The 26,983-nt window shown below is 66.1% G+C and overlaps 4 protein-coding genes across 4 annotated transcripts; 2 read left to right on the top strand and 2 right to left on the bottom strand.

The window, feature by feature from the left end:
* Nucleotides 1-4,409: 4,409 nt before the first annotated feature.
* Nucleotides 4,410-5,531, top strand: EMIHUDRAFT_195109 (hypothetical protein; the record flags this gene model as incomplete). The annotated part of the gene is made up of 4 exons (XM_005775129.1): nucleotides 4,410-4,552; nucleotides 4,704-4,861; nucleotides 4,948-5,078; nucleotides 5,232-5,531. The coding sequence occupies 4 exons, from the start codon at nucleotides 4,410-4,412 to the stop codon at nucleotides 5,529-5,531; spliced, it is 732 nt and encodes a 243-aa protein (XP_005775186.1).
* Nucleotides 5,532-7,849: 2,318 nt separating this feature from the next.
* On the bottom strand, nucleotides 7,850-9,604 carry EMIHUDRAFT_95396 (hypothetical protein; the record flags this gene model as incomplete). Its single annotated transcript, XM_005775128.1, has 3 exons — nucleotides 7,850-9,182; nucleotides 9,280-9,468; nucleotides 9,534-9,604. 3 exons carry the CDS (start codon nucleotides 9,602-9,604, stop codon nucleotides 7,850-7,852), a joined length of 1,593 nt encoding a protein of 530 aa, XP_005775185.1.
* Nucleotides 9,605-11,204: 1,600 nt separating this feature from the next.
* EMIHUDRAFT_432027 (hypothetical protein) lies at nucleotides 11,205-12,470 on the top strand. The gene has a single exon (XM_005775127.1). The coding sequence runs from the start codon at nucleotides 11,242-11,244 to the stop codon at nucleotides 12,439-12,441; it is 1,200 nt and encodes a 399-aa protein (XP_005775184.1). The 5' UTR covers nucleotides 11,205-11,241; the 3' UTR covers nucleotides 12,442-12,470.
* Nucleotides 12,471-21,777: 9,307 nt separating this feature from the next.
* Nucleotides 21,778-23,453, bottom strand: EMIHUDRAFT_420303 (hypothetical protein). The gene is made up of 5 exons (XM_005775126.1): nucleotides 22,989-23,453; nucleotides 22,547-22,912; nucleotides 22,351-22,466; nucleotides 22,036-22,108; nucleotides 21,778-21,972 (listed from the first exon to the last, which is right to left on the bottom strand). Exons 1-5 carry the CDS (start codon nucleotides 23,441-23,443, stop codon nucleotides 21,867-21,869), a joined length of 1,116 nt encoding a protein of 371 aa, XP_005775183.1. The 5' UTR covers nucleotides 23,444-23,453; the 3' UTR covers nucleotides 21,778-21,866.
* Nucleotides 23,454-26,983: the final 3,530 nt, after the last annotated feature.

Raw genomic sequence — 26,983 nt, 5'->3', positions numbered from 1 at the left:
CCCGGGGGGGAACCGGGGAGGGGTTCGGGACCCAAGTGTAAACCCCGAGGTTCCCCCAAGAGGGCCTCCGAGCGCCGAGGAGCCCAAGGGGAAAAAAAGGGGTGGCGCGGAAAAAGGCGGCCCTCCAGACGGTGCCTTCCCTCGGACCCGATCAAGGTGTGGGTCATTTCACGCTTTTTTTCGGTTGGGCAAACGGCCGGGTACCCCGGCCCCGAGGACGTGGGCCAGGTGGTCCATGGAGGGGCGGGGAGGCTTCTCAAAAAGGACATTCCCCCGGAGGGGCCTCCTTTTCCCCCCCAAAAAAAACCTTCCTTTCTTGGCTTTTGGACCCCCCCCCCCCCCCCCCCCCTGCTGCTGCTGCAGCCCTACGGCTCAGCGGCCCAGCTGCGCCGCGCGCGCGGCTACGCGAGCAAGCTGCTGCAGATCTGCGAGGACGTGGCGACCGCACAGCCGCCGCGCAAGACCCTCGTCATCGTCCACCGCAACGGCGGCTACAAGCTGCTCCTGCGCATGCTCGCGCGGAGGCTCGGCGCCGGCGCCGTGCGAGGCGGCCCGCCCTAGACACCGCATGCGTTAGCGCGGCCACGTTGAGGCTGCAGGCGCCTGTGGAACAAACCCGCTCCTCATGGCCCTCGCCCCCTCCCCTCCCTCTGCCAGGGTACCCGCCGGCGAGGACGCGCGCGGAGAAGGCGGACGCGCAGCTGGCGCCGCTGCTCGGCGTCGGCCACGACGAGCTTGCTGGCCGCGGCAGCTGCAACTGCGCCCTCTGCGAGTTCAACCGGTCGTCGGGCCGCGCAGAGGCGAAGGTGGAGGCGGAGGGCGCTGCCGGCGTGCTTTGCGGCGAGTGTGGCGGCACCGGCGGCGAGGGCGGCGTGGACGGCGGCGAGGGCGGCGAGGGCGGCAGCGAGGGCGGCGAGGGCGGCGGCGAGGGCGGCGGCGAGGGCGGCGTGCTGGCCGCGGGCGGGGTGCGTGTGATGGTGGCGGACGCCAAGGAGTGCGGCGAGGGCGTGAGCTTCTTCGGCGTGCGGCGGCTGCTGCTAGCGGACGTGCCGCTGAGCACCGAGGACCTGATGCAGCGGGTGGGGCGGGCAGTGCGCTTCATGGGCCACGCGTCGCTGCCGCCCTCCGAGCGGACCGTCGAGGTGAGGCTGTACGTCGCGAGCCTCAAGGACGGCGCCACCGCGGACGAGGCGCTCGTCGAGCGGCTGCGCTCCAACCTCGGCAGGCGAGACACTTTTGAGAAGCCTCCGACGCCCTCCCGTCGACGCGTCTCCGAGACTCTGCTCACGCTTGCCTAGTACACACCCACTGCGCCGCAGCTGCTGGCGCCGCCGCCGCCGCCCCTCGCTCACTCCGCCTTCTCCGCACTCCCTCACGGCTGTCCCGCACGGCCGTCCCTCACGGCTACGCCCCTTACCCGTCCCTCGCGCAGCTACGGGCCGGAGCTGCTCGATCTCAAGGGGCGCGCGGTGGACGCGGGCATGTGGGTCGAGGAGGCGCCGCCCGAGGAGGAGGAGGCGCCGGGCGAGCCGGGCGAGCCGGGCGAGGCGGGCGAGGCGGACGCGGCTTCACTTGCTTGCGGCGGCAGCCGCACACGCCTCTTCACGGGCAGAGGTCGTGAATAGGAGACCGGCTGCCCTCTCGCTGCGGCGATGGGCGGCCTCTCTCTCGGCGAGCAGCAGACCCTCTCCGAGAGCGAGGACGAGCCGCCCGCGCCGCCGCCGGAGGAGGCGGAGCAGGCCATCGCCGCACCCCCGAAAGGGCGCGGCGGCGGGGCAAAGCCGCCGCCCAAGCCGCGCAAGCCAAAGCCGCTGGCAAAGCCGCCACCCAAGCCGCCAGCGCCCGCCTCTGATGAGGGCACGGCCAACACGCAGAGGGAGGAGAAGGAGAACGCGCCGCAACGCCAGGCGCGCGAGTCTGGCGGCGGACCGCACGACGACACGGCGCACAGCTCCATCGCATCGCACGGCTCCGCCGCCTCCCCGTCACTCGAGCCGCCCCCGACCGTCATCTTCGACCCTCCCACAGCCGCCGCAGCCGACGCCGGAGCGGGCTCCCCTGCTGCTGCTGCTGCTGCCGCCGCTGCTGCCGCTGCTGCGGGGCGAGGGTGGAGCGAGGTGGTTGACCAGCCGCCGGCGACGGCGAAGCCGCAGGCGCCGCCAAAGCGCGCGCCACCGAAGCGGGCACGCCGGTTGGTCAAGGGTGCCGACCGGAGCGACGACAGCGGCAGCGATAGCGACTTGGGCGGCTTCATCGCCAAGTCAGATGAGGAGGAGGTGCGTGAGAGAGAGAGCGCGCGCGCGCACCAGCCCTCCTGACATGGACTGAGAGATGTTTGCGCTCTGCAGGAGACGAGCGACAGCGGCAGCTTCCACAGCAGCGACTTGTCCGACGGCGAGGAGGCCAGCAGCAGCGGCAGCAGCAGCGAGACCGAGGAGAGCAACAGCCGGGGAGGACGCGCCCGCTCGCCCCGCTTGGCCTACTCTCTCTACCCCTCGGCGGAGCAAGGGGTCGGCAAGGGGAGCCCCGGCAAGGGAGAGGCGAGCGACGGCGAGACGGACCCGCCCCCGCCCGAGCCGCCCCACGCCGCGGGCGCCAAGCCCCTCGAGCCCATTGCGCCGCCGCAACGGTCGGCCGAGGAGCTCGATTTGGCTGAGGTGTGTCCCCCAGTCCCCCCCCTAGACCCCATCCCTCTCCTACCGCCCCGCCCTGCCTCGCCTCGCCCCCGCCCCATCCCTCCCACCCGCCCGCCCTGAGACACCTCCTTGGTCCCGCCCGCCGCGCAGCCGCACGCTCACGCGGTGAAGGAAACTCCTCGGCGGCGTCGCCTGGTCAAGTGCAGCGAAGTGCAGGCCAGCGTGAAGCGCGACGGCAGCGGCTCGCCGCAGCACGCGTTCATTCCGGACGCGGCGGCTGATGGCGCGGCTCCCGCGGTGGCGGAGGACGAGGACCTCTTCATCGCCGACGACCTGCAGACGCCCAAGCCGGCCTCGGTGCGAAAGCGGCTGGTCAAGGGGAGCGAGAAGTGAGCGCGCGCGAGGCACGCCGGCGAGGGGCAGGGACCAGAACATGCTGGCGAGGGGCCTGGAGACTCTCTGCAAGATGCCCGCGAGACCGAGAGAAAAGCTTCGGCTGACACCTCCGGTTTGTTCTGGGGTGGAGCCAGCTCGTCGGGAAAACGGCGCAAGGTGGCGAACTGGGGTGGCTGGCCATACAGAATACACACCTACGTCTCTCGGCACGGCGTTGGCACCAGGTCCAGGCCGCCCCAATGCAAAAACCGTAAAACTAATAAAAGAAGTTTATACGATACCGCGCTTTTCTCGCAGCTGCGAGACGAGCTTAAGTTCTCGGAGCGACCGAGCGACAGCCTCAAAGAAAAAAGGGTGGATGGGTGGGGGGACGATCGCTGGTGAGCGCCAGCGCGCCCCAAGAACGGTGGGGTGCCCTCGACCGCGCGTCCAAGTCACTTGGGCGGGCGAGCGAGCGGCACATGGCCTGACAAAGAGAAAGAAGTCTGGCGACGATCTTGAGCACTTGAGCACTGGATAGGGTCGATTCCGCATGGTACGGGACCCCTCGATCGTCTCGCCCTCCCTCACTGGTGTGTTCATTGGGGGGGGGTCATAACAAACACGGTACAGGATCGAGGTGCACGCTGCTGAAGCAGTATCGCCCCCCCTCTCCCCGATGGCGATGGGGTGTGACTCGAACCACTCCGGGATGGACAAGCCCATCGTTCTGAGAGTCCATCTGGTTAATTGTCAAAATTCCTGTTGTGCAAGAGGGGAGGGGGCTCTGACGGAGTGTGTGGCGGGAGAGGGCAGGGAATGGGCGCGGGGGAAGGGGGGGGGGGGGGGCTCAGCTGTGCAAAAGCATCAATTAATAATAGTAATGAAGAAATGCTCGGCCGTTCATGGAGTCCGTCTCGATCTGGAGGAGACGGTGCGACGAGGTGTATGTACTACACCTCTGAGGTGCCTTTCAGAGATGTACTTCAGAAGCAGAGCTGACGCCAGTCTGTGCGCGTCGCCAGTACCTTCTCTCCTCTCCTCGTCGAAACGGCTTCGTCACGAAGCTGCCCCCAGCAGGCGTCCTGACGGGTATCAAAATTCTTCCCTACAAAAGAGGCCAACGGACCCGAGAAACACCTCTTTCTGCAATTCTGGCACGACAGAAGAAAACACTCTTTCCTTTGCACCTGATTCCTGATTCCTGATTCCTGCCAGCCCGCTGACATCTCCCCGTGGGAGGGAGCCCATCTTACCTCGAACCACGGAAAGAGAAAGAAGTCGCGTGAAGAATTTAGACAAAACAACTCTCTCTCACAGCAGACAGGCTCGACACAGGTGCGAACTGGCGCGTGCTAGAAGAAACCCCAGCTCTACAGATCGGTTACAGCCGCCAGGATGGACGTGGATGACCTAGAGTTGCTTGCCACGGTCGGCGCCGGCGTCTCGCTGGCCCACCGCTCTGCGATGCAGTCGTCGCTGCCGCTGCTCCGACGCAACTACAAGCTCTCCGCCGTCCGCGCGTGGGGGAAGCTGAGCGGGTGACCGACGCCAATGCCAAACATCTGCATGCCTGCCGCAGCAACCGAACCGGCAAAAGGGGCACCGCACTCGCGCCCTCCCAGAATGCCACGCGTTCCAAGTATTCCCACGCCGCGCTGCCCGCGCCCATCCACCTGGCGGACACGTCAGGCGAACGGGCGACTACCTCATCGCCTCTGGCATCCGCAGCTCGTGGTCGGAGGACAAGATCTTCTTCTTCTGCGCTGACGGCGTCTCGTGGGCGCAGCTGCCGGTGCTGAGCGATGATGAGTCGGCCGCGTGTGCCGCCATCACCGGCGGGCTCGAAGGTGGGGCGGGAGCTCTGCCCAGAGGGGGTGCCGCATGCGCCTCTCTCACTTGCATCTGTCTGACACCGCACGCACTCCAACTGCAGGCGACATCGCGCACGTGTTACAGGGCGAGCTGCGGGAGGAGCACCTGCTCGTGTACATGGTGCAGCAAATCGAGTCCGACGCAGCGGTCGCCCCCACCGGCGCCCTCGTCCTCCACCCTTCGGGCGGCGCGGTGCCCACCACTAGATGCCTCGACCCCTGTGTTCATGCCGCTTGAACATGTTCATGCCGCTTGAACACCTCTGGCGCCACGGCTTATTCTGGAATGCGTGAGGAGCTTCAAGGCTTTAGGCGGCGGTATGAACGCCACGCCTTGACGCCGCAGGTGCCCAACCCGGCTTTCGCCGGCACGCCCGAGGCGGGCGGCTGGGTGGCGCTGGGCAGGCGAAAGCCGCTCGACCCGCTCCGTTCGGCGAGCGAGAACCGGGCCGACTTCCTGATGCCCGCCGAGGACACCCTGCCCAAGGGTGGACTCGTCTCGCGAGTCGACCCGGCCACGGGCGCCACCATCCTGCGCTCGCTCGTCTGGCCAGGGTTCTTCGCCTTTAGCAAGGGCGCGCGATACGGCTACTTTTACTGCGGCGACGGGGCGAAGAATGCGGACGTCGCTCTGATGCTGAGCTGAGCGTATTCCACAGGTCGTGGCGGGGTTCTTTATAGGCCTTGCGCATCAGGGCGGAACACACACGCGCGCCGCGCGTGGGTTTTTATCATTTTGGCGTGTTTGACGGGCACTTTCGTTCAAAGCCGGGTCACTTCACAGGCGTGACTGAATTTTTTCTGCTGCTGGTGGGGGGGGGGGGGGACGGGAGGTTGTTCGCGTGCTCTCGTCTCTCCGCTCGAGAAGAGATCACCTCTGCCAGATGTCTAGCTCTGCCGACGACGGGGCCGGACTTTTAAAAGGGCTCAAGAGAGGCCGCTCTGTCCGAGGAGGCAACCGGCCAAAAGCGCATGTCTTGAAGGTCCGATACTGGAAGCCCATATAGGCACCTTACACTCCCCCGCAGTATCGCACCTCTTGAGCGACACTACGTTTCCGCAGCTGGGGATTCTCCGGGTACCCCTCTTTGTACCCGTGCTGGCCGGATTCTCCTCCGAACAACTCAAGTTCGATCGGCCCCAGTCTCGAACTGGCAGCCACTATCTCACCGGAGGTACCATGTCCCCGAGGAGGCAACCGGCCAAAAGCGCATGTCTTGAAGGTCCGATACTGGAAGCCCATATAGGCACCTTACACGCTCGCTAGGCTGCGGCCTACTTCCAGCAGGGCGGTCTGGGAACGCTCACGTGGAACCCTCGATCGAACACGAGGTGGAGCGCCTGCCCGCGGTGGTTGGGACGGCGGTTTTAGCGCCGACAGACGCCCTCTCCACGCGCTTGGAGCACTTGGAGTGCAGTCAGTAACCGCACATCCAGGGCCGGGGAGCTCAGAAGCGTACCCAGCGGGCCGGATGATTGGCATCGGGTTGCGGGCAAGAAAGCCCTAGCCCTGGGGGTGCGCGTTCGCAGGGAAAGGGCCTTAAAGTAAACACGGGTCTCCGAGGGTTAGCCCCGCGTACCGGGTTTCCCCTTAACTGCAGGACGCCCCCTCTATGGCGCAAAAGTGAGCCTGTGTGTGTGCCAGTCCGCGCCAGTCTGCGCCCTTGTCGTGCCAGTGTGCTGTGAGAGAGGCTTGCATCTTAAGAATTCTTTTCCTCTCGACGGCACTTGCTTGTGTGCGGTGAGTGCTCGCTGCCGTTGTTTCGCTGAAGAGTTGAGCAGGTCCGGCCCGCAAACGGGCGCCGAAAGGCGCGTCGTCATGCCGCTCGACAAAGTGCAGCACGTTCGTGACGACGTCAATGCTTCGTCCCTGCGCTTCGGCGGCGGCGGACACGGTCGGCCACCTGTTACCATGGTACCGCCGCCTGGAGTAGAATATCTGCCGCTTACGGCCGCCTGCCCATTACGCCGCCACACCACGCGCACTCTCGGCCGGCCGCCGCCGATCGTGGCCGACCCCGCGTTCATGACGACTCGTTCCACAAAACACGCACATATCCCTGCGGGCTGCGGCGGGCCGAACCGCCATCTCTCTCCTGCCCGCCCTCGACCCGCCGCCATAGAAATCACTGCTCCCCGTTCGCTGCGAGAATCAGGTGAGCGGACGGCGGCCGTTCGAGTCACCCACGATGAAGGAGAACCACCGCCGCGCAGATCTGCCGCCAACGCCTCCGCCGCAGCGCTCGATGCTTGCGTCGCTTCGCGCGGACGACTACTGCCTCAGAGGCGTGGTCAGAGGCGGTCTGCGTGCCGCTGTCCTCGCGCCGCGAGGGGAGCCAGCTTTGGAGCGTTCGACCACGCCAATGACCGCCGCAAGGAACGCCGCGACCAGTGCACCAGGACCATCGCCGCCATCGCCACCAAAGCCGAGGTGCCCCTCTTGGAAAGAGACGCACGGCCCACGGCGGCGTCTGTTCGTGGTCAGCCCCTCGAAAGAGGTCTGAGCCCAACAGCATCGCTCTCAGTAGACGAGGGCAGTTTGCAAGTGGAGAGACGAATCACGACGGAGGTCGGGCCAAGCGCTGCACTGTCGATAGGGGCCCAAACAAGCATCGTGGTTGAGCTTTCACCTCGATTTAGCTGCCCGCCATGCTGCCCGCCAACAGGAGCAGGGCGCAGAACACTCTGTCGATCGTAGGACTGCCCCTTGGCCCGTGGTTCGTGATGTGTACTGAGCGCGTGCCTGTCGCAACGTAGAGTCGCACAACGCGCGCGCGCGCCCCACGGACCCGCCCCCCCGGTCATGTCTCGAGTCATGACCCCCATGGAGCCATGTCGCGTGTGTCGATGGACGGGGGTTTTAGACCGCATTTTGCAACGCAGTTGTTATCAAGACGCAACGCGGTACCTCAGCATAAACACAAAATACCCATCACACAATCGGAATCACCGCTCAACATCAGTTCACGGCCCGCTGATGCCTCGTGAGCGCGTGCTGCCGTACGTCTCGAGCAGCCCGGCCAGCCCGTACGACCAGCTCCGCGTCCGCAGTCCCTCCTCGAGCCGACGCTGTGCGGCCTCCGCCTCCGCCTCCGCCTCGGCATCCATCTCTGCCGCCGTGCCGCACCCCGTCTGGAGCACCGGAGCCACGCCGGGCGCTGGGGCGCGGTCGCGCGGAGGGCGGTAGTCTGGCAGGTCTGTGTCGTCGAGCGTGACGCCGCGCGTAAAGACGCCGCGCTTCGCGGGCAGCGGGGTGGGCGGGTAGCTTGTGAAGGGCAGTGCGCCTTTGTTCGGCTCGGAGGCCGAGCGGGTCGCACGGATCGCCTCTGCCCCGTGGTGCGAGGCGAGGCGCGGGAAGAAGCCCTGCTCCGATGTCGCCTCGCGCCTCCTCCGCCGGTGGCGCAGCTTGAGGTGCGCCAGGAGGACCGGCAAGCCCTCGAGATAGAGCTGGCGCACCTCCGCGACGAGTGGGTTCCCGCCAAGCGCCAAGTACATGAGGGTGCGGTGGAGCTTCCACAGCTCGTCGGGCACCGTCGCCAACCTGCATGGAGAGGCAGGGGTGAGTACTGCCCCGCATCTGAGCCTCGGCACGACCCCACACTCGGTCGCTATGTGATTAGGCGCGAGGAGGTATCTGTTGCGCATGCCCATCTTGCATCTAGGGCCCTGAGACTTGTTGTCAACTGCGTACAGCTTCTTGAGCGCGGTCAGCTGGCAAATCTCCGGCGGCAGCGCCTCGAGCGCATTGGCAGAGAGGTCGAGCACCTCGATGTGGATAAAGGAGCAGACCAGCGGGGGCAGCTGCAGCAGCTTGCAGTCCGACAGCCGCAGTTGGCTGGTGGATAGGCTCTCCGCGAGCTTGCCTGCGTACTCGGCGACCGTCTCGGAGCCGTCGCCGATGGCGGCGAGCTCCTCCGCGAGCAGCTTCTCCTGCGCCATCACCTTGGCCTGCTCCACGGCGGCGAGCCGCGAGACGGCGTCGAAGCGGGCGCGGATGTCGCCCTCGCGGATCGGCCGCTCCGTCTCGAGGCTCTTGAGGTCGACCACCGCCGAGTAGATTTGCTCGATCCGCAGCTTCTCCACAAAGGCGCCATCGTACGATGCGGTGCCCTCGGTCTGCAGGGCCAGCTCACGCGTCTTTGCACGGAGCAGCCCCGGGCACGACTTCTCCCATACGTCCAGTAGCGGCGGCCGCGCGAGGATCTTGCCCAGCACCTCGGCCGCGGCGCGGTAGCCTTCATACTGCATCCGTGCGGTGCGCAGCACCTCGTCAAAGTACTCCTGCGTCGACTTGCACCTGAAAACACGGAGAGGGATGGGGTAGGGCACCTTCCCCGGCCGTCGTTGCCGGCGAGCGTGTCAGAGCCGCGCGCCGTTCCTCAATGCTCGCGTACACAATCGAGTGTCGCAGCATCAGCTCGGCGGTGCGCCGGACGAGGCGCGCCGAGGCTCCGGCGTGAGCCAGCGCCGGCGGCAGCTGCTCGGCCGAGCGAATAGTGTAGCCGACCTGGTGCTGGGTCGGCGAGAGCGCCAGGGCCTCTGCGCGGCTGGGGTCGAGGCCCTGCACCTCGTGCCGTCCCCACCTGCCAGCCGGGCCGGGGATGAGCGGGTGCCGCAGGGCGGCTGCGCACGAAGGGCGAGGAGGCACTTCCACTGGAGCTCCTCGAGCGCCTTTTTCGCCTCCCAGTCCGGGTTGGCTTGGGCGGCTTTGGCGCCCATTGCCGGCGGACGCGGACGCGGTTCCTTCGATATCGTTACGCCGAGCCGAAAAAAACGTCTGCTTTTGCTGGGCTACGCCGAGCCGAAAAAAAGGTAGTTATGCTGGTGGGGTTCTCTCTTTCGGGGGATATAGCAGCCGCCGACGCAGCAGCTGCAGCCAAAGGAAAATAAGAAATTTGTTTCGATGCATGTGACGCCGTCCTGTGAACTCATTCATGACCGGTCTCAATCTGAGGGAGGGTGTAGAGGATGTAGAGTGTAGAGCGCTGTAGAGCTGTAGAGATGTAGAGCGCTCTGGAGCGCTGTAGAGCTGTAGAGCTCTACATCCGCCGCGGGACGAGGCGCCTGCGTTGTAGAGCGATGTAGAGCGCGATTTTGTTGTAGAGTTTGTTGTAGAGGCTCTACAGCCAAACCGCCGGGAAGGCAGTGACTCAAAGAGGTCGAGCCGCGCTAATGGGGTGTCTCCGAGCTTAGTGAAGCTCTGATGGACAGCCCTGACTATCCCTGACACACAGAGAGTCCCTCTGACGGCACACAACACCCTATAACTGCGTCATGACCAGCCTGCCATGTGTCGCCGGTGCCGCATTCGTCGCTGTGCTTCTTTAGCAGGCGGTGGACTGTCGGCTGCGAGGACGGTCGCATTTGCGCGAGGCGAGGCGAGCATTCAGACGCGTTGCATGCGCCATGACTCGCGCCAGCGCGTGCGGGAGCTCCTGGCTGAGCGTTGAGTCCAGGCGAGTTGCGCTGGCCGCTATCGCTACGCCGAGCCGAGCTGACGCGCCGAGGCGCCGGCCAGTCGCAGCCGTGAGGCATGCCATAGCAGCAGAGGCACCTGCCACCCATTGGGCGGGTAGACAGAAGGCCAGGGCCGCACTGGCAAGTGCAACGCGCCTCATGTCGGAGAGCGACCGTGCCTCCCCTGCTCGTTCGCCGCTTATGATGTAGAGTTTGTTGTAGAGATTTCACGTTGTAGAGCGCCTCTACATCGCTCTACAACGCAGGCGCCTCGTCCCGCGGCGGATGTAGAGCTCTACAGCTCTACAGCGCTCTCCAGCGCTCTACATCTCTACAGCTCTACAGCGCTCAAACAAACAACTTCAACCTGCTGCTCCACGAGACGTTCGGCGGCGGCTTCTCGCCCACCGCCGTTCTCAAGCTGCGCCGCCTCGCGCGCAAAGTCGCGCGCGGCAGCGTTGACCGCACGGCCTACTCGCCCAAGTACTCGCTCTCTTTTATGTCCCACCATGCAGAGCGCATCTCTCTCTCTGTTGTGCGAGGCGTGAACCGCGCCATTCGCTCTCACCTGGCAACCCTGTCTGCACGTCTCGCGCGCGCGTGAACAGGGCTCCAGGCCCCAAATTACGTGTGAGTGTTAGAGTTGTTTGGTGTTGCTAAAAATCTCTCTCACAGCGCTCTACACTCTACATCCTCTACACCCTCCCTCAGGTCTCAATGTCCCACCCCCCTGCGCGCGGGCCTTCTAGGCCCGCGGGTAGTCTCCCCCCATCCCCAGGGCCTCCAGGGCTCGCACCTCAACCTCTCACAGACCTGCGCACAGCGCCACGCGACGTATTTTCTTGTCAATAGCAAGGCTGAGACGCCGCTCGCTTTCAGCCAAGCCCTTGTTCGGCGGGATGGTCGCATCACCGCCGTCCAGCGCACCGTCTCGTCGCTGCTCTCGCCACCGCCTCTTTCCTCCGCCGTCCGTCGCACCGTCGCCTCGCGGCTCCGACCACGGCTTCTCTCCACCTCCGCCGTCGGCCCGGCGCTGGCGAATTACCTCAACTAAGCTCGGCACCGGCTCCTTCAGCGACGGTGTGTTCTCGGCTTCTGGCGGCGGTGTGGAGGTTGCGGTCAAGGTCGTGTCCAGCATGGTCCGCGGCGCGCCAAACATCGTGAACGAGGCCGAGATCCTCAAGCGGCTTGGCCCTCACAGCAATATTGTCGCCATGTACGCGCACGGCTATGCGCGTACTATCATCGAGGGATGTGGTGGGCTTCTGTCGCGCCTGCCCTGGTCGTATCCGGCCCGTGTGCCTCTAGACGCGTACTGCGTCGTGCTCGAGAAGGTGTCCGGAGGCGAGCTCTACGACCGGATCGCCCGCGCCGGACGACCGCGGCCGCTGGAAGAGGCCGAGGCGCGGCGCATCTTTGGCGGCATCGCGGCGGCCGTGTCGCACTGCCACGCCCACGGGATCGCTCACCTCGACCTCAAGCTCGAAAACATCCTCCTCACCGAGAGCGGGGGCGTCAAGCTGATCGACTTTGGCCTCTCGCACGCCTACCGGCCCCGCGGCGACTCGCGCGGCGGGTACCACCGCGAGACGCCTCTGCAGAACCTCGTCGGCTCCAGCGGGTACGCGGCGCCAGAGGTCTGGTTCAACTGCGGCGGCTACGACGGCCTGACTGCCGACGTCTGGTCTATGGGCGTGATCCTCTACTTGATGCTGTTTGGCTTCTTCCCCTTTAGCCGCGACGACGACGCTGCCTTTGCGGATGCGGTCAACGCGCTGAACGAGGCGCAGCGGCAGGGCCGCGGGCGTAGCCTGCTCGTCGCAGGCTCGTTGCGCGAGCCTCCCAGTCCGCTCGCGGTCGAGCTGCTGGACGCGATGCTGACGGTGAAGCCGAGCCGGCGCACGAAAGCGAAGGCGGTCCTCGGACACCAGTGGCTGAAACGGGGCGACAGCACGCCCCTTACGGAGCGCTCGTTGCCGGCGCCGACGACGCCGACCAAGGCGGTCCGAGTCACAGAGGGCCTCGCTCCAGAGGGCCACGGGTCTCCGCGGTCGATCATGGAGGACCCATTCGGAGCCGGGAAGAGGAAGTCGATTTAAGGTTTCCCGTAAATTTGAACACCCTTTTCAAACGGCCCGAAGACTCTCAAAATGATCCACACACTCCATCCCCTCACCCATCAGTGTGGTGGACACAGTTGCCTTATGGCCTCATCTCTCATCTCCTCACGACTCCACTGTGTGCCCCGGCAGGCGGCAGCCGGCACGGTGCGCGGCTGCCCGGGGTGGGGCAGGTCCACATTTCCTTGCCGCATAGCGAGAGGTCCAGACTCATATGACTCAACGACGACATAGTCATACGCGATACGATCCGACTTCCGGGCGCCGGGCCTCGTCACACGTCCACCAATCAAACTTCCTCGTCAAGCCCGTCCCTCCGTCTTCTCCCACACCTTTTGCGCCGCCTTGAGCATGAAGCCGGGCTCCTCCGGCGTGCCCACGAGGGTCATCTGGTCGGCCTCGTCCATCAGCGATGTCATGTCCGAGTCGCCGACGAGCCTGACGAAGAGGGGCTCGATGACCTTCATCTCGGCGAGCCGCTTGGGCGGGCCCTGGAACGCGGTGTTGACGTGGGTCGCCATGTCGGCGCATGCCGGGTCGGCGCGCACGACCTCGGCGAGCACGCGTTCTGTTGTAAGCTGGGAGAGGACAGAGGGCGCAACCTTGTAGGTATCGCCGCGCCTTGAGCGTGCCCGCGTCATTGAGCGCCTGGATGCGGCTCTCGTCGTCGTCCGCCACGAGGCAGTCGAGGGCCATGCAGCCCGACTGCAGGATCGACCCGGGCACGGCGCACTCGATCTCTCCGCCGTCGGGGCCCTGCATCCGGTGCAGGCACACGCCCTGATCGGAGCGCACGTGTCCGAAACGGCGCATCGCCTCGAGGATCAAGGAGGGGGCGCCCGCGCGCACGGCCAGGCCGCAGCGCGACATGACCGGAGGCACGCCCACGGCGTTGCCCGTCGCGCATATGGCGTTGAGCGCCGTGATGCCAAAGTGCTGCACCGCCGAGCGGTGCGGCGCGAGCCGCATCGCCGCGAGCACTGCCTCGAGGCCGCCTGCGCGGGCCGCCGCGCAGCGGCGAGCCTCGGTGCCGACGAAGGCGCCGCCGCTCGCGCCCTGCGCAAAGGCCGAGAGCGCCGTGCACTGTGCAGAGGCCAGGAGCAAGGCGTGAGAGTGCGCGGGAGAGGGGGAGAGAAGAGACAGAGCCCAATCGGGATGAAACCTGGACGTCGCTCGTCGTGTGTGCTTTGAGCGCGGCGCACAGGCGGTCAAAGTAGCCGGCCCTCACCGCCCGCTCCTTGGCCTCAGCCGCCAGAGAGCGCTCGGTGCCGTCCTGCGCGCGATGGTTGGGGCGTGGGTGAGTGGTGAGCTGGTGGTGAGGAGGGAGCGAGCCGTGCGGTATCGAGGCGGGGCGAGGGGCGCGACCCCCGACCTCCTCCGCGATGAGTAGCTGGCTCACGAAGAAGAGCGCGAAGAAGACGCGCCTGGGGTGCGAGGACGGGAGGGCAATCAGAGAGCTCCGTCCTCTGTGTGAGTGTGAGACACTCTGACACAAACAACTGACAAACCAAACACTCTGAGAGGCTGCTGAGAGGAGCTGGAGAGTGAAGAAGAGGAGGGGAGAGTAGAGGGGTCCGGCCACCGGCGGTCGGGCATGTGTGCATCCATGGACTGGACGAGCATCTCCACGCCTCCACCCCGATAGAGCTCGGCCGCAAGCTCGGCGCGCATTCGAACATCCGTCCCGCCGAGGTTCAGCGCCCGGGTGTAGACGGCCTCCGCAATGCCGTCCTCTTGCGAGTGCGCTGCGCCGGCTTTGATCAGCTCGAGCTGCCCACCGATGCCGTCCCGATGGCGACCGCGGTCACTGGCTCTCCCTTGGCCGGCTCGACGAGCCATGGCTTCAGGTTGCCAGGCTTGAGCAGGACTCGCGATTGGTTCGACACGAGCATGACTGCGTACCGCTCCTTCTGCTCGTCGTACGTGACCGGCAGGCCAAGGGTGCCGTTGAGCTCTGATCGGCGAGCGCGACGCGCGAGGGGCGGGGTGCGACACGGGGCGCGCGAGGAGCATGCTGAAGGAGCCCGGCGACGACGCACAGACCCGCCGCGAAGCGCAGCATCGCGGCTCTTCCGCCGCGTCTGATTTTTTTCCTTTTATTTCGGGGGCCTACGCTCAAGTGCACCGGGGGTTGGAAGAGAAAAGAAAAATAGCGCGCCCTTTGTTTGCAGTGGTCGCTTGCAGTGGTCGCTTGCTTGCAGTATGCCGACGAAGCGTAAGAGGTCTCAGGTGGACGCCGCGGCTGAGGCTCGCGCGGTCAAGGCCCGCGCGGAGTCAGAGGAGGCAGCACCCAAGTGCACGGCGATCGTGCGGCATATCCCCAACAGGTACTGGCCCGCCGGCCAGGCGCCGCCCCGGGACGTCTCTCCGCAGGGCCTCCTCCGCTCGTCCAACCTCGACGGCACCATCTTGGCGGCCCTCTCGCTGGTCCGCTCTCTCATGCCGGGCGCGTCCAACACCGACCTCGCATCGCTGCTCGTGCTGGCCTCGCCCGCGGAGGACTCCCTGGGATTGTCCACCGCCGTCGCGCAGCTGGGCGGCGAGGCGAAGGGGCCTCGCGCCGCGCTCGCGCTGCTCAAGGCGGTTCTCGGCACGCTCGAGGCGCTGCACGTGGAGGGCACGAGGCAGCTGCTCGACGAGGCGCGGGAGGCGCTCGCCGGCGGGGCGGCGCCTGCGGCGCTCCTCACGCGCCTCGTCGCACTGGCGCGCGGGGATTGGATGCTTCGGCTTGGCTGCGGGCGCGGTGGCCACGGCGGTTTGCACTTCCTGGCGGCCGAGGACGCGCCCGTCAAGCCGTCGAGCGTCGCCGAGGCAGCGGCGCGCGTGCTGCTGCGGCGGCTGCGGGAGCAGCGCGACGTGCCGGTCGAGTGCACGGTGATGGTGCGGGCCATTCTCGGCTCATTCGGGCCCGCCGGCCAGGCGCCGCCCCGGGACGTCTCTCCGCAGGGCCTCATCCAGCGGTCCAACCTCGACGGCTCCATCTTGGCGACCCTCTCGCTGGTCCGCTCTCTCATGCCGGGCGCGTCCAACACCGATTTCGCATCGCTGCTCGTGCTGGCCTCGCCCGCGGAGGACTCCCTGGGATTGTCCACCGCCGTCCGCGTGCAGCTGCGCGGCGAGGCATCGGGGCCTCGCGCCGCGCTCGCGCTGCTCAAGGCGGTTCTCGGCACGCTCGAGGCGCTGCACGTGGAGGGCACGAGGCAGCTGCTCGACGAGGCGCGGGAGGCGCTCGCCGGCGGGGCGGCCACGTCAGCCAAAGTCCTCGCGCGCCTCCAGCTGGAGGCGCGCGGGGACTGCAAGTGGATGCCGGCAGGCAGTCCCAGGAGCCCATCCCGCTGGGCCTTCGTGCCGGCAGGCGGCGCGCCCGCCGAGGCAGAGAGCGTGGCCGAGGCGGCGTCGCGCGTGCTGCTCCGGTTGTTGCGGGAGCGCGACGCCGAGCTCCTTGCCGACACGATGCACAGCGGCAACGGCGGGTGGAAGCAGGCGGCCGCGGCGAGCGAGGCGCGTTGGGACTTCCTGTTGGTCGGCTTGTCTGGCGCTGCCCGGCCAATCCCGCAGGAGGCGATGGGAAATTTCCTGGAGGAGTTGCAGCCTTTCGGGTCTGGCCTCGGGAGGCTATCCGCGGCGAGCTTGGCATGGTGCCACCTGGCGCCGCAGTCGCAAAACCAGGCGCTTGCCATCCTTCCCATCCTGACCTTGCTCGAAGAGTCGCTGCAGCAAGGCGGCTACCTGCACACGCTGTTCCAGGGCCGCTTCCCAGTCTCGGCTGACCGCTTTGACGCGCAGGCCGGCAAGGAGCCGCGCTCCGAGGCCACGCTGCAGGCCGAGCCGCCCGCCGCGCTGCAGCTCCAGCCGGCCAGCTCGAGCTCGAGCGAGGACGGTCGCGCCGCTGACTTTGAGGGGGCGGCCGCGCCATTGCAGCTGCCCGACGAGCTGTCGACCTACATCGACTTCAAGGACGACGGCGTGCAGACGGCGCTCGCCGCGGCCTTCCGGCGGCTTTGGCCGCTGCTCGCCAAGGCGGCGCTCGAGGTCGAGGTCGCCGTGGCCGCCGCCGAGAGGTACAAGGAGATGGTGCTCGCGTATGAGGCCCCGCCTCCCGGCACGCTCCGCGATTGGGACTCCGTCAATCCGAGCTCGCTGCTCAACCCGAGTAGCATGGAGCTCGCTCTCGAGACGCCGCTGCTTCTGGCCGGTGGCGGGGCGCTCTCTACCCTCTCCGGTGCCTCGAGCATTCAGGCGTACGTCAAGGGCCTCACACCGGAGAACATGCAGTCCGCAGGGGTCGCGATCTTGTCGGCCGTGCTCGCCGCCTACCGGCGGTTCTCCGCAGCATCGTTTGCACGCCGCAAGACCGCCTCTGCCGTCCTCTTTGGCCACTTCCCAATCGTGGACCTGCTGCGCGCGACCAACCCGGGCTCGGTCCTCATGATCCCGCTCGTGCCGCCGCGCTTCGACACGACGAAGCTGCCCACGGCCTCGTTCCAGGCCAAGGTGGCGGCGATGGACGCCGTCTGCCCGCCGATCGCGGAGTGCATGTGCGCGCCGCTCTCTCACCCCGGGCCCTGCCTCTCACCATTCACGCCCTCGCACACCTCTGTCCCTCCCGCTCTGTCCCTCGCGCGCATACGGCCTTCTGTGCCTCAGCCAACCCTCGCCTCCTCTCCCTCAGTCCGCCTCCTGCTCGCGCAGTCCCCGCTCACGCACCCGCCGCCCCACCGTTGAGACAGGCGCCTCATGCGCCTCGACGCGTTCATGTCGCTCAAGCTGCTGGTCTACGAGGCGGCCACGGGCGGCAACGCCCACCGCGACCCGCACGCGCGCGCCGTGCTGCTGCGCCTCGTCTTTGGGCTCGCTGGCTCGGAGCGTTCCCTCGGCTTCTACCAGCTCAGCGCCGAGGGCTCGTTTGAGCCGCCAAAGGAGGACCTCGTCGCGCAGCTGCAGCAGGCCGCGGGGGGCGTGGGCCTCGCGCTGCTCACTGAGGCCTACTCAGGGGACTGCGTCGCGTGCCACCGCGGCATGCCCGGTGCGCACCCCCATCCCTTACCTTCTTAGCCCCTCAACCGTCGCATCCCCTCGCGCGAGCCTCTCGCGCCCGCGCATCACTCCTCCCCCCCCCCCCCCGGTGCGCATCACTCCTCCCCCCCCCCGGTGCCCACCTGCCCGCGCCAGGCGACAAAAGCTGCGGCCCCGCGCTCAAGGCGGTGGTGACCGTCTACGTCAAGGAGGGATGCACAAAGCCCTCCGTGACGCGCCTCATCGACGCCAACATCTTTGCCGCGGCGCACGCAGCGCTCGAGGCGGCGCAGCGGCAGCGCGGCTGAGCGGCCACGCTGAGGCTGGCTTGACGGCGCGTGCAGCCACTGTGCATGTTCAGCGGACTCACTCGTTTCTGCAGCTGCGCCGCCCTGTGCTCGCACGCCGCTCTGTGCCCGCACCCCGTGCGCCGCGCCGCACCCCGTGCGCCGCGCCGCACGCCGCGCCAACTCTGTCTTCTCGTCTCTCCTCGCATGGTACAGTATACACACGTGGGGTGTGCCCACAGGGCGTGCGGCCGCCGCACGCCGCGCCACGCCGCACGCCGCGCCACGCCGCGCCTCACGCCACACCGCGCTTCTCGCCCGTCATTATGTTCTCGCTGTCCGCCTTGCGCGCCCCCCATATGTGACTTGTGTCGGGGCCACTGCGCGCAGAGGAGCCTCTGTCTCTTGCACCGCTCGCGACTTGTGCCTCTCGCGCTGTGTACGTCCCGACTCGGACTCTGTCTTTGTGTTTCTGGTGAACTTACAAAAAACTCTTGTGCGGTCTCCATGCTGCAAGATGTGATTGCGAACTATATGTCTACACGCTCTTCCCTGCCTCTGCCATGGTGGTAGTGGTGGTGGTGGCGGCGGCGGCAGTGGCGGCGGCATGGGACAGAGGTGACAGTAGGGTGGAGGCGGCGGCGGGGTAATGGTGGTGGCGGTGGTAATGGTCCTGGAAGCACCGGCGGTGGCGGTGGCGGTGGCGGTGGCCTTGGAGCTTGCTGACGTCTCGCAGGCAATACGCCTCCCTCACTAGTGGCTGACGGCTCACACGGGAGCCTCGCCTCGCAGGGGGTGGAGGCGGCGACGGACGGTCGCGTGTGGCCCGGCGAGCGAAGGCGGCAGCCGTCGCAACGGCAAGGCAATGGCGGGGACGGAGGAGGCGCGGCCCGAGTGGAAGCTGAGGAGGCGGCAGCGGCAGCGGCGGCGGAGAGGGGGCGGGAGAGGCGGGGAGGAGAGTACAATTGCTGACAGCGAATGGCCGCCTCCGCCCCCTTGAGGAGTAGAGACCTGAGGCAGTGGCGAGAAAGGCGCGAATGAGTGGAAGAAGAGTTGCAGGTGTGGATGATTGAGTGAGGGTGGGCGCGCGCTGCCGCCGCCATGCTACGAGTGTTCAAGCACATATGCGCTGGCGAAAATCCAGACGCGGTGACATGAACGCCTCGGCAGGTGGCGGCTGCTCACGCCCGTTTGCTCGCGTTGGGCAGCAGCGGGGGGCGAGGCTGACCTAGGTGTTGGACGTCTTCGCTGTGGCCTCGTGAAGCTTCGCTGTGGCCTCGCTGTGAAGCTTCGCTGTGGGGCAGGAAATTTTTTTTGGCGGGCTTCGGAGATCTCATGCTCCAATTTGCGTCGTCGAAGGAAGCCCGTTCACAATGGTGTCGGGCCTTTTCTCGGGGCCGCCACTGCGGCGCACCGGTAGATTTTTGCGGAAATCTTTTCCCTTTTCTTAATGCCCGCACCCTCCTGCGTGTCATGCCTGGCGAGTAGAGGCACACGCACGCACTCTCGAGGTCTCTTGCGGCAGAGCCCCGGCGTCCCTACTCTGGGTACCCTGGGTGGGCGGGGCCTCTACTCGCCAGGTGTCATGCCTCACGTGCCGCCACACCTCGTTACGCCAACGTACGTCGAGCTCCGGACGGGTGGGGAATACCTGTACTGCGCCATCCATCGCACCTTCCATGGCTCCGATGACTTTACCCGGGACCAGTCGCGGCTGGCTGCGCGATACTGCATAAAGTGCACGCCGAACGAGAAGGCGAACGTCGACACGCTCGCAAACATGGTACCGTCGGCGGCTGGCATCCTCGAAGGGCGCTTGCGGTGCGGCGACTCGGGAGCAAAGGCAACCGTTCAGTCGGACGGCGAGCGGAGTAAGCGTGCTCAGAAACGAGGGACAGATGCTGGAGAGGAGGAGGCGGCGGCGCCGCGCCGCGCCGCCAAGCCAAAGCCTAGGCGCAGTAAGCGGGGTAAGCCTCTGCGGACCGCGAAGCCGCGGCCAAAGACGGCTGCCGCGCGCCTGCGCCACCAGTGGACGCGCCGAGCCGGCACCGTCCGCGTAAAGTGGACTGTCCGGCGGGCAGGCGGCGCGGTCGACCTGCCGCTGTGCACCACGCTTGCGGCGCAGGCGGCGACGCTCGAGCGGCTGCGCGCGGACGGCATTCTTCGCGAGGCGCGCCCGCGAAAGCTACACCGAACGCACGGCTTGGTCGAGTACATCACTGACGTCACGCTGCTCCCCGAGCCGGGAAAGTTTGTGTGTGGTCAGGCGGCAATGATGAGCGGATTTGGCCTCGAGTTGACGGAGCTCGGAATTGAAGTGTGGGCGCCGTCATCCCGGCCGTGCGAGAACCTGCTCTCGTTTGCAGGCATGAACCGACTATGCGCCGCGGCTTCAGGGATCGGCACCGCCCTCCTCCTCCGCAAGCCGCTGGTGCGCGTGACGAGCCAGAGGCAAGTCTTGCAACGGGACCACGGCGTGTTCATCATCACCGGCTTTCACGTGCCTGGCGCCGAGAACGACTTTGAGCAACTGCTGTCGTACTCCCTCGAAGTGATGGGCTTGAGGTACGCGCCCCACACACCAACCGAGCCCAACGCACCGTATCCAGCACCGACTCACACACCGCCCCCCCATGCAGGGTTCGCGTATGGTGGGAGAGGGCAGACGAGTTTGTCTGGTGCTCGGGCGTCGTCCGCCAGTTCGACGCGACGTCCGACCAGCACCTGGTCGTGTACGAGGATGGGGAGCAGCACTGGCACGCGCTGCACCAGGAGCAGGAGATGGGTACGCTCGAGTTTGTCGACGAGCCGCCGTACCGTAGCCGCGAGCACTACGATGACACGACGCCCCACTACGTGACGTATAACGCGGACACGCGCGCGCTCTTCTTGTACCCAAATGTGACGGTGCTCGAGGACAAGGACGTCGCCGGCGTGGACGCGTTTTGCGCCCGGCTCGCCCAGGCCCCGCACTACCTGCACATCCCGCGCGATGCGGAGCTCGTGCGGCAGGTATTTGTGAAGGTGGGCGAGCCGGGCTCCACCCTCCGGGACCTGCCGCATGTGTGCTCGACCTGGTTGAGCAAGGCCTGCGGCGGGTGAGGTTGTGGTGAGAATGTGGTCCTGGGGTTGCGCTTGGTTTGCCGTATACACACGGAGCGCGCTTCCCGTGCCATGCAGCGCGCGCGCGCCCCCCGGAGTGTGGAGAGCGCGCGGCGCAGCCCCGTCCTGTGCACGGGCTCCCCGGCGGACTAGTTTACAGTTCCAAGCTCAAGCCAGGCGCCGCAGGCCATGAAGAGGAGCGCAGATTAAAATGGCGCCGGAGGCTCCCCGGGCCGTCCGCGCACAGAACCTTTATCTAAAAATAAAACAAAAAACGATGAGACACCACTAGGGACTTGGGGAGCTCTCCGATCTCCATCTCTCCAGTACTCTCCAATCTCCAGCGTCGCTACATCTTAGGCCGGATCCAGTCAGATCTCCGATCTCCATCTTCAATCTCCAATCTCCAACGTCGTCATCTTAGGCCGGATTCAGTCAGATCTCCGATCTCCATCTCCAATCTCCAATCCCCAATCTCGATTCGGGGGCCCGGGGGAGGAGGGGGGCTCAAACCTTCAAGGAGATGCGCTATGGATTCATTCACAATGCAAAAGGATCTCCACCCTCTTTTCGCGCCATTTTGCAATCTCCAGTCGGCCCACACGATCTCTAGGCGCCTTTGGCGCGAAGTCAGAATCTCCACCTCTGTCGCAAGATCTCAAGCGACTGCACGCACCAACTCGAGATCTCAGACTCCTCTCGAGCATCTACACCGGAGAAGATTTGCCTCCACCAGTTCTTCAATCTACTGCTGCTCTTGGCAGGAGATTTGCCACTTAAGAGATCTCTAAAAGGCATCTACGATCTACAGTCCAAGGATCTTCCGATGTTGCGTAGAGATGTCCATGTATGGGAAAACTCTGCTCAGGCGCTCTGCACTGCGTGTGGCTGCGAGGATCCGCTGAGCGCGGCCAATTATGTGTCGGTCTATACATCACTACACGAATGTTTACAGTCGCGCTCGATCGCGCCACACGAGACACACGTGCCACAAACACCTCACCGCTTTTGGACCGCCCACATGAGAACGGTCCTGTTGCAGATTGGACACTTGGTCTGCCCGTCGCCCTTCAGTCGTCGAGCGCACGGCACGCAGAGGAAATGCCTAAGAGGGAGCACGAGCGGCGGGTGAGAAGCAGAGGCGTGAGGCCCGGAGCAGCGGGCGCGCCTGCAGGGCTGGAGCCAGACGCACTGCAGCATCGACTCGAAGCCGTGCTCCATCGAGTCGAGGCACGACACGCCTGGTTTAAGGAGTGGCATGTCCCCCTCATGCCCGGGGCCCGGGGCATCGCCCCTCTCCCCTCCCCGGACGCCGCTCGACTCCCACAGCGCGAGGACCGGCCGAGGCCGTGGCCGAGACTCGGTCGATACGCGGCACGCTGCCGCGCCGGCTCGCCGCGGTGCCCGAGTGGCGGAAGGAGATGGGGCAGGCGAGCGGCGCAGAGGGGCGCTGCGCGCGGGCGTCGCCGGGTTTGGCGCGCACAGCGGAGGTTCTCCCTCGACGGCACGAGCAGCTTGCCCTGCTTGGTCCACTCGTGCATGAACGGGCCGAGCAGGCGGATCACCACTCCCTGCAGGCTGTACTCGCCCGCGTTGTCCCTGCTCGGCAATCGATGGGCTCGGCGCGGCAGGGCCAGGGCAAGGGTATGGGGCGGAGGGCAGCGTGCGATCGGGCGCGCCTGGCAACATTCTCTGGCGTCACGCCCGCCGCATCAAGGCGATTCACATACTCGCGGTAGCAGTGCAGCTCGCGGTCGTCGAAGAGGAGGAAGGAGACCGTGGCCTGCGCCCGCGTTCGGTACGGCTCCGGCCAGTGCCGGAAGAGCCCCTTGAGCCCGGCGGCGCGCGCCGCCGGCTCGTTCGCCAGCTCCGCCTTGAGCAGGCGGACGCTCGTCTCGAGGTTCGCCCCACCGAGCTGCTCTCCTATCCGGCCATGCAGCGAGGGGTAGCCGAACGAGACGTGCGCGGGCGGGCTCGAGTCGGTCAGCTCGTGCTCGGGTTGCCCGGCGAGCTGCTCGTACCAGAACTGCTCGAGCCGCGTGCACCTGAGACATGGCGGGCGCGAGGGCGTCGCTCGGGCGGCGCGCGCAAATGGCACTTCGGCGCGAGGGAGGCCGCAACCGAGGGTGGCTCTGCAGCACGCGCGTCGTCTCGCGGTACGCGTCCGACGCCTCCAGCGATGAGAGGTACGCAGCGATCCGAGGCGCGCCGTTTCCGAGTGCCTCAGCCTCGGCAGAGGCGCAGAGCCTCTCCTCGGCCGTCAGCGGCAGGTTGGAAACGCTCGCGATATCCACCTCGGTGACCGGGTCGGATTGGAGGTCGACCCTCGTGGGCTCGTGCAGCAGCCGGATGCAGACGGTCCTCGCGCTCGCATCAAGGCTCACGACGGCGGCGGCGCTGTAGAGCGGTCGGCCGGGCCGGCGAAACGGCGCCATGAAGCGCACGAGGCAGCCCGAGAGCGACGGCGGCGGCTCGTCGCCGGCGAGGACGCCGGGCGCGGCGGGCAGCAACGACGGCCGCTCGCAGAGGACCTGGAGGGTGCCTCGGAGGAGCTGTGGCGGGTTGTGGAGGGGCATCGACTTCGCGCACAGGGATGCAAAGAAATCTATGGAATTTATAATAATAAAGCGTTTTCTCCTTTTGTTACGGCGGTGCCTGCTCACCACTCAGTGTGCTCCGCCGCCGCCGCCTGCCGCCTCACCAGGGCTGCTCCGTCCTGCTCACCGGCCCCTTCTCAGCTCGAATGGCCACCATTGGCAAGCAGGCGGCGGAGCCGGCCGCCGCGTCACACCGCCTCGTCGCATCGTTGCCCACCCCGCACTTGTTCACTTGCAATTATGCCGCCGCTGAATTATCGGCGCGGCCGGCAGGTGCAAGACCAAGAGTCAACACTGGAGAAGGAGACGACGACGCCTGTGGAGGAGGCGCGCCGCACCGACGAGACGCAGGCCAGCCGTCTCCTCCCAAAACCCTCACTGCCACGCACGGCTGCTCATGCACTCGCGGCCGCTGCCGGCTGGGGTGGGATGGTGGGAGTGTGTCGACGCAACCGCCGCCACCGCCGCCCGTGCTGACTGAAGGAGTGTCCTCGCGCTTCCAACAGGTTCATTCTCCACGTGGTGGACAGGGCGACGACGGCGTGGCGAGAGAGCCGCTGCCCCCGTCTCGCCGACCTTTGCCGCCCTCTCCGCCGTCTCGCGAGGAGGAGCGGATGGCGAGATTCCAGGAGGAAATGACGGTGGTCGAGCCGGTGGAGCTGTGAGAGGCGAGTGCGGTCAAGGCCGCCGTCTCAAGGAGAAAACCTTTGCGCTTTCTTTTCTCGTGGTTTCGGAGTTCGACTGGCGACGCCAACCACGCCACAGTCCAAGGGCCGACCGGTTATACGCTGTCTGGAGAATGTCACGGAGGAGGGTTTTTGGACAGTCCTCCGCGGTGACTTGGGGCGATTGGAGCCGCGAATGGATCCTCGCACCGGAGTGACGAGGCGCATGTAACGACACCCGGGGGTCCCGATAATCGAATTGAGGAGGACGGGCGGTCCCATTGTGCGTAACGAACTCTCTGAACGCCACACGAGAGTCGTGTGAGGGTCTCGGAGCGAGGCCCTGTCGTTCAGTCTCGGGCCGGCGGCGGTCTCCTGACTTCAGTCCGTGAGTGCGACAGAGTGTCGTATTCACCCCAGCCCCACCCTTTGAGCAAACGTAAGCGTATAAAGACCCGTCGCGTGAGCAGCAACACTTCTTGGCAACACCAGGCTTGGACGCCACCGCGTCTACGCCCACCCTCCCCTTCGAGCGCATAGCCCGGCCGCAAGGCCGACGCAGCATCGATGGGCAAGCAGCAAGACCGGAGTTCCACCCCGCCGGGCCCTCTGAGGAGACTCTGACGACTGACGCACCTGAGCTCGAGCCGCGACTAAACCTCACCGAGACGGACACCACCTCGCTCGCTCTCACGACACACCACTCGTACGCATCACAACTCCTAAGGCGAGAGCTGATCCCGTCAATCACGTGGAGGGTGCGACCAAACATGTCGTTGATTGTCACAAGCTGGACGATTGGCTGGACCGAAACGCGGTGATGGAGACAGAGTGTATCTGAAGCCTCTCGAGCTTGCTTGAGAAGTCGGCCTCCACCTCGCAAAATAACCCCTCCGTCCACGTGGCAATCTCCCGCGTGCCGAACCGGCGCGAGAGGGAGTATCCGCGGGTCGGGCGGGGGGGGCCCTCCCTCCTGGATGATGATTCTAGCACTTCCCTCCATAAGATAAGGCCACCTCGAATGTGCATAGAGGTGGTCATTGAGAGGGGAGTCCTAGAGACTGAGGGAGTTGGAGGTTATTTTGTCTGTCTCGGAGACAGAGTGTCTCGGGGAAGAAGAAAACCAAAGCGCGCTTGTAGTGAGCGTCGAGCTGGTGGTTCGACACCGAGTTTGCCACGCCTGTTTCTTTACTTTTCCTTTTTGGGGCGCGCGCCGGCTACAGGGCGCGGGGGCGTATACATGCCAAGAAGCAAGCTCGACGTTGAGTCCGCCACGCTGCGCGAGGCACGGCGCCACATCCAGCACCAGCTGCGCGTGCTCCAAGCGGAGGAGCGCGCACTTCTCGCCTGGCGGCCAGGCGAGATAATGCCGACGCCAGCAGAGGTGGTCCCGGTGTCGCCGGCGGCGAACGAGGAGGCCGATGACGAGGCATGGACCGAAGCGGAGGGATTCGCGGCAGACGGGACTGCCGCCGAGGCCGACGCTGCCGCCGATGACATGGAGCTGAGCCAACGCTCGAGCGGCTCCACGCGGCAACACACAGCGGCCGGGCAGTGGCGGATGGAGGCGGATGGAGGCGCCCAAGCCGCAGCGGGCCCGTCCGCGGAGGCGGCTGCGAGCTGGGAGGGCCTGATGGGCGAGCTCGAGGACGACAGCCCGTGGGTGAGCGTGCAGCCGCCAAGCGTGCTGAGTGGTTCTGGGGTCGGGATGAATGTGAGTGAACCGAGTGATACATGATGGGTGGCGTCAGTGGCGAGCACAGAGGTCTCGTGCCTGTGGGCGCAAAAATATGCGTTATAGACGTCTATTCTCGATCCTCGGGCAGGCCTCTTCCCGTTCCGTACACGCACGTGCCGCGCCGGCCGCGCAAACACAGACGACCGCAGACGAGAGAGAGAGACAGACTGAGAGGACACGGCGGCTCAGCAGCGCGTCTTCTCCCCTCTCCTCTAATTGAGCTCCGCCGCCATGACCTTTTGGATGCCAGCGTTGTTGCCGAGCTCGGAGGCCTCGAGGCCGTCGCCGTCGACGTCAAAGTAATCGATGAGCTCAAGCCTACAGGACAGGTGATCTCGGACGATAGCTCGGGCGATCTCGGGATATCTCGAGCTCTCTGGGAGGCAACGCGCTTGAGGTCGGCGAGCGACTCCATCAGGTCATACTTTGTGCGCAGGTAAAAGACGTAGCACGCCACGCCAAAGAGGGTGAGACAGCCGGCAAAGACGGTGACGAGGGCCCACTGCATGCCGTAGACGGTCTCGCAGACGCCCTCCATGCCGGCATCCGCGTCAAAGGCGGCCGTCATGTTGAGCAGACGCAGCGTGTCCGTTCGGTCAAACGCGAGCATCCGGCCCGCCATCGCCTGCGCCTGGGCCGGATACATCGCCTACAGCAACCAACCTCTCTCCAAACAATCGTTCGCGCCATCGCCCTGCGACTGGGCCGGGCACAGGCCACCTCGTACGACTCCTTGGACGCCTTGAGCAGCTCGACCGTCGTGCGGATCACGTCCAGCAAGGCCGTCGCCTCGTGGCCTTGGTGCCTGGCCACGGCGGCCGCCTTCCTCTCCCGATTGAATTCACCGTAGGAGTCATCGTAGTCGTCGTCGGCCGGAGGCTGGTACGAGTACGACGATCCTGCGGCAGCAGTGGACGTGTCGGTGACGAAAGTGATGGCCAAGGCATCTACGGCTCTCGCATTGTGCAAAACTATCCCGCGGCGCTCAAGAGGCGAATCCGACCTCCGTGGGCTCTTCTAGACAGCCCACCGCCAAGGCCGAGAAAGGCAAAGACATCGAAGCCGCCGTACGAGAGGGCGGGGTCCACGGGGTTGAAGGTGTCGGGGTCGACGAGG

This window comes from Emiliania huxleyi (assembly GCF_000372725.1).
Source record: "Emiliania huxleyi CCMP1516 unplaced genomic scaffold EMIHUscaffold_3, whole genome shotgun sequence".
NCBI classification, from domain to species: Eukaryota; Haptophyta; order Isochrysidales; family Noelaerhabdaceae; genus Emiliania; species Emiliania huxleyi.
This window is presented reverse-complemented; position numbering and strand designations above follow the sequence as displayed.

What these genes read in the sequence shown, in the direction of transcription:
- EMIHUDRAFT_432027 (XM_005775127.1), top strand. Translation starts at nt 11,242, where the DNA reads ATGGTCGCATCACCGCCGTCCAGCGCACCGTCTCGTCGCTGCTCTCGC.
- EMIHUDRAFT_420303 (XM_005775126.1), bottom strand. Translation starts at nt 23,443, where the DNA reads ATGCCCCTCCACAACCCGCCACAGCTCCTCCGAGGCACCCTCCAGGTC. An exon ending in GTCGAGGGAGAACCTCCGCT is followed by an intron (nt 22,109 to 22,350) that starts GTGCGCGCCAAA and finishes TCCTTAAACCAG; the next exon opens with GCGTGTCGTGCCTCGACTCG. An exon ending in GTCTGGCTCCAGCCCTGCAG is followed by an intron (nt 21,973 to 22,035) that starts GCGCGCCCGCTG and finishes GCTCCCTCTTAG; the next exon opens with GCATTTCCTCTGCGTGCCGT.